Source organism: Hyalella azteca, unplaced genomic scaffold (genome assembly GCF_000764305.2).
Source record: "Hyalella azteca isolate HAZT.00-mixed unplaced genomic scaffold, Hazt_2.0.2 contig15682, whole genome shotgun sequence".
Taxonomy (NCBI): Eukaryota; Metazoa; Arthropoda; class Malacostraca; order Amphipoda; family Hyalellidae; genus Hyalella; species Hyalella azteca.
The window spans coordinates 5,065-16,227 of NW_025945524.1; the positions used below are offsets into that span (position 1 = coordinate 5,065).

The following is an 11,163-nucleotide window of genomic DNA, read 5'->3' on the forward strand; positions in this document are numbered from 1 at the left end:
ATTTTTATTATTTTGAACTGTAAAGTGTTTTATCATCTATAAAACAAAATCTAATTCTCACCACAGATTCCTCACTAGTTGTATCTTTAAACAAAATAAAGAAGTGCCTCGTATCAATTAAATTATTAAAACTTCATCAAAAATTTAGTTAAAAAAAGTGGGGGGTCCACTGCCCCATGTTACCCTATTCAACCTAATTGCATGGCAGTTACTAAAAATGAACCTTTGCTTATTTTTGAAGCTGTTTTTTTATGAAGGAGAAGATAAATGTTAGAATATAAGCGTGATTACATAAGAAGTTAGTTGGCTCATCGCAATTCTACCATGAATTAGCTATTCATTAATTCATTTTCCTTGTTGAGCAGGTGAATTTCCACGCCTCATGTGTCAAATTGCACCCTTGACATTATGTGCAGTGAATTTACCTCTATTGGTAAGCTAACTCCTAAATGTTTAGCCTCCTGTCAGTCTTTATCAGCCAACTTCATATTAACTGTTAATCAGTTTATCTCCTTCAATTGTATTCTTAATGGCAAAACATTGTGCCATTTCCCTTTTCTTCAGTCCTAATATGTAGCATTTATTGATCTTGCTGGTATTGTTCCTGTAATAAATCATGTATCTCTTGCATTTATATTAGTTTGCCTCAGAGTTTCAGTTTTGAAATGATGCAGCTAACAATATGTTGTGTAACACATTGGCGTTCTAAAAAGTCTATTGTAGCTGTAGTTGAGAATCATTTGTTTGAAAATTTCAAGTTATCAGAAATGGTAAGATTTTGCAGAAAATCTTCAAAATGTGATTTTCTCCTGTTCACATGGCATAAAAAATTTTTGAGGTCTTATGACTTTTGTTTATAGATAATTGAGTAGGCACTTGATTAATATGTGCTCATGACCATAGTATTTTGTGCCAAAGTCTACACCTGACTACCTTTAACTAACTTTTTACCTACAATTACAGCAACGGTAATACATTTCAATTTGTTTTTTTTTATAGCTTAACAATAATGTTTTCACTAATGTTTTTTCTTTGCACCTTCATCTTTTGATTATCATTTGAATTTGAATATCAGGTTTCTAAAGAAGAGGTAGCAAAGAAGTTTCATGTTAGAAAAGACTGCATCACCCTGAAGAGGAAGCTTGGCATGAAGTCTTCCTCAGCCATCATTGTTCCTCTCTGCTGGTACGAAAGTGATATGTGAGTTGAAAAATCCTAATGAACATATCATGTATATTTGATGTTGTGAGCAACTACAGCAATTTCCAACTTGCCTCTCTGTCCTGCTAAAATATTGGTGTCATATTTACATCTGCTGACAAAGGGTATGTGTTATGTTATGTTATGTTATGTTATGTTATGTTATGTATATGGCCTTGAAGTGTTAATTCTATACGAATGCTAGAATAGACTTCAATTTTCCCAATTACCTTTTCTGATGCCATTACTAATTCATCTAGCTTGGGTTTGAATGTAATGCCTTTTTCAATTCTGCCAGAATTCTAAGCATCAATGATAAGGTTTGATAAATTCATTGCAATATAAGAAGTTTTTCTGCATTAGTGTTGGGAAGACTTTAGATTTGGTTCATACTAGAGTGGTTTTCTTGGAAGTGGAGAAGCATCAAGAGATTGTCTTGATGTCTTACTAGAAAGTGCATTTATTCTGATGTGATGGCTGCAATATCCACTCCAATTTGCTCTTATTTTCAGTAAATTTCCAAATGCAAGGAATTATTGTATTTAGCACCTTTCTTTGTTCTAAATATTACATGTTATTAATACATTGGAGTGCAACAACAGATTTGCCTTGCCTTACTGACTTACTGCATTTGGCTGACCTTTTCTTGTTACTTGTTCTACTTGCACCCTCATTTCACTGATAGGCTTTTCTCAGCCACTTCTGATAATTGCAAACAGGAAAATTATGGAAGTTAGGTAAATTATGAGGTATATAAAAATGAATTTAAGCAAGAAATAGTTATATTCTGGAAGCTATGAGATTCCTTGTATATTGATTCTAAGACACTGATCACAAGGATAGATAATGTTCCAAGATGGCATTAAAAACATTATACTGGGAAACTTTCATTGTTTTACTTGATAAGATGTTCATTTAATTTAAAGTTTATTGCAAATACTTGTTTTTCAGAATTTTGACGGATCATTGTGCAACGTACCCGCAGCCGAAAAAGGAAATAGTTGTAAGGCAATGTTACGACTCGGACACAGCACGACCCTCCTCAGAGCACTACAAGCCTCATGTGCTGTCCAGTGAAGAGTTTGACTTGAGCCCTGCACGCAGTGGACTGCCTACACTTCATGTCATCAATGATGACGTCTTACTTCATATCATGAAATATTTGAATTTTGCTGAAAAACTGATGCTTGAAGCAGGTAAGTTGTGTAAATGAAACCCCTGCTCAGGCTGTTTCTCAGCAGTCATTTTAATCGATCCATTTATTGTTATAACTTGACTTACTTAGACTTGGTATTGAGGGAAGACTGTTTTACATAATACATTTTTATAGAATATGTAAATTTGGATATACAATAACAAAGAGAACCAGGAGCAAACAATTTTAAATGCTGCTGTCAGATGTATCTATTGCAAATTTTTAATGTTTTTTTCTGTTGACTTTTTTTACGTTGTACTACAATCCATTGAACGTAAACCAGTTTTCACTTAAGAATAGAATAGAAGTGTCGGCGTTGAAGAAATAGGCCCATGGCCTGTTGCAGATTCTTGAACTTTTCGTGACTTGATTCACAAGGGATCCGGCCTTTGGAACCCGATCTTTCCATAGCTGACGATAGATTGAGATAGCTGCTGGACTTATTGCCTGGTCCGTGATTTGCTTTCACTTGCTTTCTGTCTGTCTCGAGTTTCCTCTAGACTTCCTGCAGCTAAACAGGAAGGAGCAAGTTATTACATAATGATTAGTATTAGCCATTTTAATAATAATAAGCTATAACAATCTCGCAGTGTGTCGGCGTTTTCAGTCGCTGGTTTACAGCGAACTGGGCCAGAATAGCATCATAGACTTCTTCAATGACACCTGCGCCTGGCGAAGTGCTTGTTCCAACCTCTCCAAAGACCGCAAGTGGGTTGGCTGTCCTTAAATGGAAGTGATATAATGTTAGGTCTTGTTCAGGTTTTATGTCTGTCTTAGAATTTTGATATAATAATATGATTTTATTCATTTTTAGTTTTTCGAACTGATGGTGGAGCTGGACTCCGAAACGTTTTCAATATTGATATGGTGAATTTGCTTGGGGTTTTCTTTGTTTTTAAATTCCGTGTGAACTTGCGATATAAGCAGACTGATAATAAATCGAAGTGATGGTGCTGTTGTATGACTGCCACTACATGCAAGTGATTGTGTTGTGGCACGACTGCCACTACATGGAAGGAATTTTGTTCTTTCATGATGACACACCTCATATTGGACATGTGCCTTTACTGGTCAGAAGTCCTATTGGATTTCACATTTCTGCAGGCATTCCTGGGTGACCCACCACAGAGCTTGCGATATATGACTGTGGCTCTCAGTTATGGGGTTGTCATCACATATGCAGGATCACTAACATTTCTCTATCTCTAGAAATTTAGAAGCGAAGAAAACCACAAAAATTTAGCATATCTCTATTGAAAACGTTTCGGAGACCAGCTCTATCGTCTGTTGTATGCGATTAAAGCAATCTAGTGTCATCATTTCTCTCTCTCTCTCGTGCGGGAGGCCGACGTCCCGTGTGAGTGGCCTCTTGTACGAGTGCCTTGGTTTCTGTTTCTGCTCACTTGTCCCATCATATTTCTTTGTCTCTTTGATATTCTAACTCTGCTTCTCTCTTGCCAGCTTTTGTGGGCTGGCCGCTTAAGACCTCCCGCCTCTTGTAGGTTTATGAACGATTTGTGAAATTCGCGATAATACCTGCTGTATTTTTGAATTCTTATGTGAAACAGCTTAATAACTGAAACGCTTTTTAACCTTTTCACGGGCAAGCTACCATAAATGGTCACCTAAAATTACCCCACAAAGAGACCCACCACGGCTTCCTGTTTGTATTTGAGGCTTGCTTATCATGCCTCAGTCAATCACTAATTATCTGACCATCGATCCGTTCCATGCATAGCATCACCACCTATCATGCCCAAAATTAAAATATGAGCATTAAAATGAAAGTTTTGACTCTGACAATGAAATTGACGTTCTTTCCGAAATTTTGGTAAAAGGTGGAAGTAGTGATACATTTTTAATTGTTTAAGGTAACTTGATTGAATTCAATTAAATTTGATGTTATAAATTTTTCTTAAATTTTCATTTACTTAAACTAAATTCTAATTATAAATAAAATATTTCTTGTCGTGACTGCCTTTAATAAATTCTTTTAGTGGCATTTAAACCTCCTGTACCTCAATGCTTGCCCGTGAAAGGGTTGAATATTCTACTATTTATTTTTCATTAATTGCATTTATTTTTTGATATTCATTAATATACTTTTTTCCTTTATCTTTTTTCATCTGTTATATATAATGCAAGGTTTGGACTTGAGTTTACTTTTAGTAGGATACGATTTCATCCACTCTTTCTCTCGTATGTTTGCTTGACACTAAAGTTGCATTCTTTTGTAATAATAGTGTGTTGGTGTAGCCATGTTTGCTCTGCATTTCAGCAAGTCGCCAGCCCAGCTCACGCAGGACCTCAAGCTTTGCACCTACAAGATGCTTATCATGAACTCTAACCACCTCACAACTCTAAGACTCAATGAGGATACGTGCATCTTTGATGTCAACGTATTTGCTGCTATAGGTACGCACTTAAATTTGTCCCTGCTTCTTCCAAATCAGACCCATAAGCTACAATATTTAGTTACAAATTATGGTTACAAAACCATCACTAAAGTTAAGATTCTTTTTTATTGCAATTCATTTGATTGTTTTATTTGGATAAAAATATGTTAAACTTTCAAAAGTTTAGTTTGTCTACGACTTATGAGTCTGTCTAAACAACTAAAAATGCTGATATTTTTCAATTTTAGGTCGACTTGCTGTGAACTTGGAGGATCTACGATTGGTGTTCTCGGAATCGAGGGAGCACTACACCTCTATGAAGACCATCTTCTCGCTCTGCTCAAAACTTAAAACTTTCAGTCTTACAGTGAGACTCGGATGGCTGAGTTGTCAATGCTGGGTCGTAGCAATAGTGCATTGTCCAAATATATCAATATCATATCATCTTTAGCTTGTGTTGATCTGCTTGTGTCGGTCTGCTTTTTTGTTTCTTAAATGTTTTTTTAAGTTGATCTGCTGACAGTTTGGGGGCTTCTGCATAAAATGATTTATTTATTTCTCTCTTTTTATGGCATAAACTACTGCAATATTTTATCGAAGAAATTTGTTCTAATTGCTGAAGAATTAGGTTGCTAAAATTAGGTTGCGACTCTTCGAATTTTAAATTAATGAAAGAATATTTTTACAGGGCAGATTCAGTCCTGACGAATTGCTTCGAGACTTGAAGGAATGCAAATGCCTTGAGGTGTTGCGGCTATGCGGACTGAAGAAGTTTAACATCAATGGTCTACTGATGATACAAGCTCCTCTGCGAGAAATCGGGATCCACAACGTTGCCTCAATCGGCTCATGGTTCTCAGGATGGTCCTCAGGAGCAAATAGAAACTTTCCGGACTTCCAATTCAACTCTCGCCTCACGACATTCCGCATGTTTTACGACGACCCGCCAAGATTGAGGCAAGAGTCAAATGTCAGGTAGCAGGTTCAGAAAAAACGGACTGAAGGAAAAACAGGGTAGAGGAACGTAACTAGCAGTTGGCATGGATGAAAGTTCAGTTGTTGATACTCCTCATGAATGACTCGGATGATGAGCAAGCTTGCGGTTTAAACTGAATATATTACGTGATGGGTTGAATATCTAGAGCAAGGTTGATCTGAATGGAAGTTCTATCTTTAATCAGATATATTCTTTATAATGCATAAAGGCAGTTTCTCTGGCAATAAATTTTAGTGTATATCATAGAATAGAAGTGTCGACACTGAATAAATAGATCCGTGGCCTGTTGCCGATTCTTGTACTTTTCGTGACTTGATTCACAGGAGATCTAAAGACCGGCCTTTTTACCAGAAATTTTCTTACCTTACGTTGGTTTGAGATAGCAACTGTACTTATCACCAGGTCCGTAGGTTGCTAGGCATTTCAGGTCTGAACATATATTTTCCATAGCTTTGTCTAATCTGTTCTTGAAAGCGTTCATACTCGTAGCGTCAACGATGTAATCGGGGAGGCTGTTCCACATGTCGGTGATTCGAAGCGAGAAGAAATGTTGTCGCGTGGAGAAGTTGCAGCGCAGTTATTGTAGTTTATTGCCGTGACCCTGGTGTTGGTTCTTGTTTCAAATTCTATGACTCCTTTTGGGACTTTGTATGGGTTTGATTGGTTTGATTTGTAAAATGAGGCAAATTGATTTTAATTTTGATATTATTGCAACAATGATCAATGAATGACAGAAATACATGTGTGTGCTAGCATCATTTCTAAATTGTTTTGAAAATGCTCCTAGTATATATTAGTTCATGTTTCCTAAATTGTTCCTTGCTCTGAAGATGAGTAAAGTTTAATCAAGCATTTAATTTCCATGGGTAAATCAGCACGAAAATTATTTGAATGATCTTTCTTGTAGTTGACGTGCAATCTGATGTTGTGTTTACTGTGCAAACTTGGCGTGCAGGGGAATTTCGCAGTGGGCACGTCTTTTCTCCATGGCACGCAAGTGTCCTGCGCTGACCCAACTCCAACTTCGTTTCTGGTGCTTATCTGGGCCTCCCAATTTCAAGTCATTCAAAAACTTGAAGGTAGGAAATTATCGCAAGATTACAAGACTTTATTGGCAGAGACTCTTGAGTGGAATACTGTCTGATACGTGATTACTAAGATTCGTCTGCTAAGTCGAAATCACGAATGCTGATCAACTATTCCTCTTATGTAATTGTTAGTTTATCCTTTTATGGTTTATTTGTGTGGCAAAACAGCTTTTTGTTTTCCCAGGTGCTACATTTTATTGCAAGTCGCCACGAAAATATTGATGATCTTCTCAAGAGCGCTCTGCCTGACCTCGAAGACTTCCACATCGAGTTTTTAGAAGAATGTGTGAGTTGCGAGTCCAAGTAGGACTGAAATTGCTAACGAACTGAATTAAGGACCTTTCAGTTAAAAACCTAATTGATATTTTCTTTTGACTATATTCACTTTCATTGAAGATTTCAGATATCTCAACTTCATGGGTTGCCTCTCAGATTTCTTTTCCATATGAACGTGTTCTAACTTTGATATTCCCTTTTATGTTTTTATGTGATATATGAATAATTTTTTCTTGTTTAAACCATTTGCTTTCAAGGTTTAGTAACAGAAGCTGCTAACTGCTCAACATCACTATTAAAATTCTTGAAGTTTGCACACCGTTTCCCTGGGACGGAAAACTTCACGGGTGAACCGGACATAATTTTAGGGAACCTTAATCTCAATTATTTAGCATATCCTCGATCGAGGACGTGTAAATGAGTCTAGGCAAGTTAGTTTCCTTATGATTTCGTAATGATGAAGTGTTCGTGGGAACATCAACTAGCTTTGAATAGCATGAACTATCAATTTTTATTACAGTAATCCTTCACTATCACCGGTGTTACGTTCCAGCTCCGGCCGCGATGGTGAAATCCACGATGGGGAATTGAAGTATTAATATTGCAATTGTTTGTAAGTTCCCATTGTCTTAAGTGTTAATGAACCACACATCATAACTGCCGATCAATTTCCGTGGGCTGTTAAAATCTGCCGATTGACTTCTTCAGAAACCCGCAAACCAGCGATGATTGGGAATTGAACCCTGGGACGGAAAACTTCACGGGTGAACCGGACATAATTTTAGGGAACCTTAATCTCAATTATTTAGCATATCCTCGATCGAGGACGTGTAAATAAGTCTAGGCAAGTTAGTTTCCTTCAGAATTGCTTAGGGTGCAATGGTTTTCGTGCACGCAATTGGAAATTTATCATGAAACGGCCTGCAATGGTGATTCCTCTCGACTAGAGGCAAGACAGAAGTTTTTTGTCCGGATGTCGTTATTGGACTTGCAGTGCATCAATCATTTGCGCAAATAGTACTATTCACCTTGAAAATACAGGCTTATCAGTCATTTTGACACTAATGCTATTATTCCTTCAGGAGATTTGTGCTCTAAACGGCCCTGTTCAGTCTTCCACTGGTGTAAAAATCTTGAACCTGATGAATTCTGAAAAATCCTATTAGCCCCAAATGGCCTAGTAACTTGCGTTATTAGGCCTTTTGGTGTTAAACAAAGCTGACGAATGATTATGTAGTGGTTGACAAAGTGTTTTAAAGACTGGTAACTCTCGTCATTAGTCCTGCAGGCACAAATAACATTGATTACGGTCAATGAATCCGCAGACAAATGGTTGTGCCTATAAAATTATTCAGGCCTGTTTCATTAGATTGAAAAAAATTTCCATTCTTTACTAACACTCATCGGCACCCTATAAAAGTATCATATATCATTTCACGCAAACAACGCTGTTTCGTTTAGGACAGTGCAATAGTTTGATTTCGTATGAGAAAGACGGTATTAAATGAAGTTTCCGTATTGCACGTTATGAAACTTAGCTTGATGAGGGTTTGATGTCGTTTAACTTTATTGAAATATTTTAGATGTCCATCCAAACATTTCGTTCATGACATAAAGTCTTGAATACTTAGTTTGGCTGCTAGTTAATTGCTTTCCATTTTTATCTTCTGAAAATATTTATTTTTCTCCTCAAAAGGGCGCTGAGGAAAAAGTCCTCAGTGTTGACTTTTCGCTGGCGCCGCCGTCAGTGAAGTCCCTGACGCTCAGTGTAGTCCGGGATGGTCTAGACGATGGCTCGTACAAGAGCATCATACGAATGCCCAACCTGCAGCGAGTCTTTGTCAACAGCGAGAAATTCTCGGTGGCTCAGCTGAAACTGTGAGGCTATCTCTTGTCCTTGCATATTTGTGTGAACTCTAATGCAGGAGTGGTTAGTTACTTAGCGGCCACGTTTTTCGTTGTTCAGCCTTCAAATGAGATGGGTGATCAATGGACATACCTGTAACACGCACACACAGAATTATAAAACGATGGTCTTCAAAGTAAAATTCGTGAATAATAAATAGAAATAGATTGGGCAATGAAAAGATTTTATCGTGTGTATTTATATCATAAAACTATTTGTAAAACACAAAACACCGTTTAGAGCACACTCCATTGCTGTTTCTCGAAATGTAAATTCTAGCTTTTCAGATTCGTGAGATTTTCATGCATTTCCTCGCAACTATTTTCAAATGGTATTCTCGCTCTTTCAAAATTAGTCACGCAAATCATGCCAAGATTTAATTTCATTTTCCAGTCGCGGTTCGTTCTACTTTCACACATGCTACTTCAGTACTTTTATCGTGTCCAGATAAAGCTGTCACCGACCAAATTGTTTCCCCACACTCTTCAAATTTGCCCGCCTGTGACAAGCTTTACCTGGCCGGTACCCACCGTGCCGCTGCCCCAAACAACCCCCTAATGTGTGGTGCCCTGCAGGCTCGTGGCCCACGTTCAGCTGGTCGAGATCAGCGCCCCTGAGGTGACCGTGGATCTCGCCACGGCCCAGGAGCTCGCTGAGCTGCGCAGGAAGGCGCTGGCCGAGAGCAGGTTCAGTTTCCCCTCACAGTGTCTCGACCACGACGAGCCCCTCGTGCTGCAGGTCAACTACACCCACCACGCGACCTTCGCAGATCCTCTCGTAATAATCAAGAGTTTGTGCTTACATGCATAAATACGATGTTATCATTTTTATTTAAATAGCGATGAGCTATTATATAGTTTATAGCTTTACAGTACGAAGCTGTTAACGATGAAATTACTGCGGTTGTCGCGTGAATTGTTCGCTTAGATCACGCTTAGTTTTGGCAGTTTTGACTCTGAAGCATCAGGTCGATCATAATTCGTTTAGTCAGCCCCATTCTTGGATAAATTAACCTTTAATCGTGTCAGTTGTCAGGCCTTGAATCATCTGTCGATCTTGCTCTATAATTTCTCCTGTAGAGCGTTTAAGAGTTTCTTACAATTAACAGTATTGGCGGTTTTGAACATCATCATCAATATCATTGTATTTTGTGCCTTAATCAAGACGATACTCTGAACTAACTCCAACGTTCTATGTGTGCAACTCCGACTCGAACGCTTCTTAGTACTTCACAGGCACCGCAAGTCAGACTTGTATTCTATAGTCCTCCTCAGTAGTTAGTTATGCACCTAATCTTAAGTGTATCTAGTTATAGCTTTAACTGCAATTACGTGGACACGTGTTGTTTTACCTATTTTTTTTCTTTGCGTTATTCACCTAGCAATATTTATTGCAACTTTTTTCCCCTCTCTTCGGAGAAACAATAGCAGTTTTGTTAATTTTACGTTATTTCAACCAAAATTTATTAATCTAAAGATATTTTTGCACATTTCTCCCAGTTGACGAGCTCCTCTTGTCATGTCATCCAATAGACATGTACATGTATCAACAATTTAGGTTCATGTATTCAACCTTCTTGTTTGAACTTTTAACCGACGGCCCCATGGTATGACGGCCAAGGTTGTGTTCTTCTCCTTGAGCCGCCTTCAAGTCGTCGTACGAGTTTGTAACTATGCTAACATTTATTGAGTTGAATCCTCTAAAACATACTAAGCACTTCTGAAGATGAGGTGAACGCGGCCCATCATTGCGTAAATATCAAGTGCTCAACTTTGTCGTTAATCACAACCAGAGGTGGGCAGTAACGCGCTACATGTAGCGGTGGCGGCGCTACATTTAAACAATTGTAGCGGTAGCGCCCGCTACATTCAGAGTATGTAGCGGTAGCGGACGCTACATCTAGAGCATGTAGCGGTAGCGGCCGCTACATTTAGAGCATGTAGCGGTAGCGGCCGCTACATTTCAAAGTAGCGCTGCCCAGCTCTGATCACGATTCGCCTACGCCTACGCGACCAAATTATGCACGGGACCGGATTATATTTGACCAATAATGGAGGTTGAGCAGCTCGAGACACCACATATGGTTTTCTTGAAATTAAAACTTT

General features: G+C 38.2%; 1 protein-coding gene across 2 annotated transcripts; it reads left to right on the forward strand.

Moving 5' to 3' along the window:
• Positions 1 to 387: 387 nt before the first annotated feature.
• LOC108678495 lies at positions 388 to 10,894 on the forward strand (the record flags this gene model as incomplete). Of its 2 annotated transcripts, none has more annotated exon segments than XM_047884600.1 (11): positions 388 to 433; positions 1,076 to 1,200; positions 2,152 to 2,396; positions 2,986 to 3,103; positions 4,674 to 4,810; positions 5,040 to 5,191; positions 5,480 to 5,748; positions 6,744 to 6,867; positions 7,061 to 7,162; positions 8,849 to 9,030; positions 9,634 to 10,894. In XM_047884600.1, coding segments are annotated over 11 exon segments (1,735 nt in total), but the record flags the coding sequence as incomplete, so codon positions are not given.
• Positions 10,895 to 11,163: the final 269 nt, after the last annotated feature.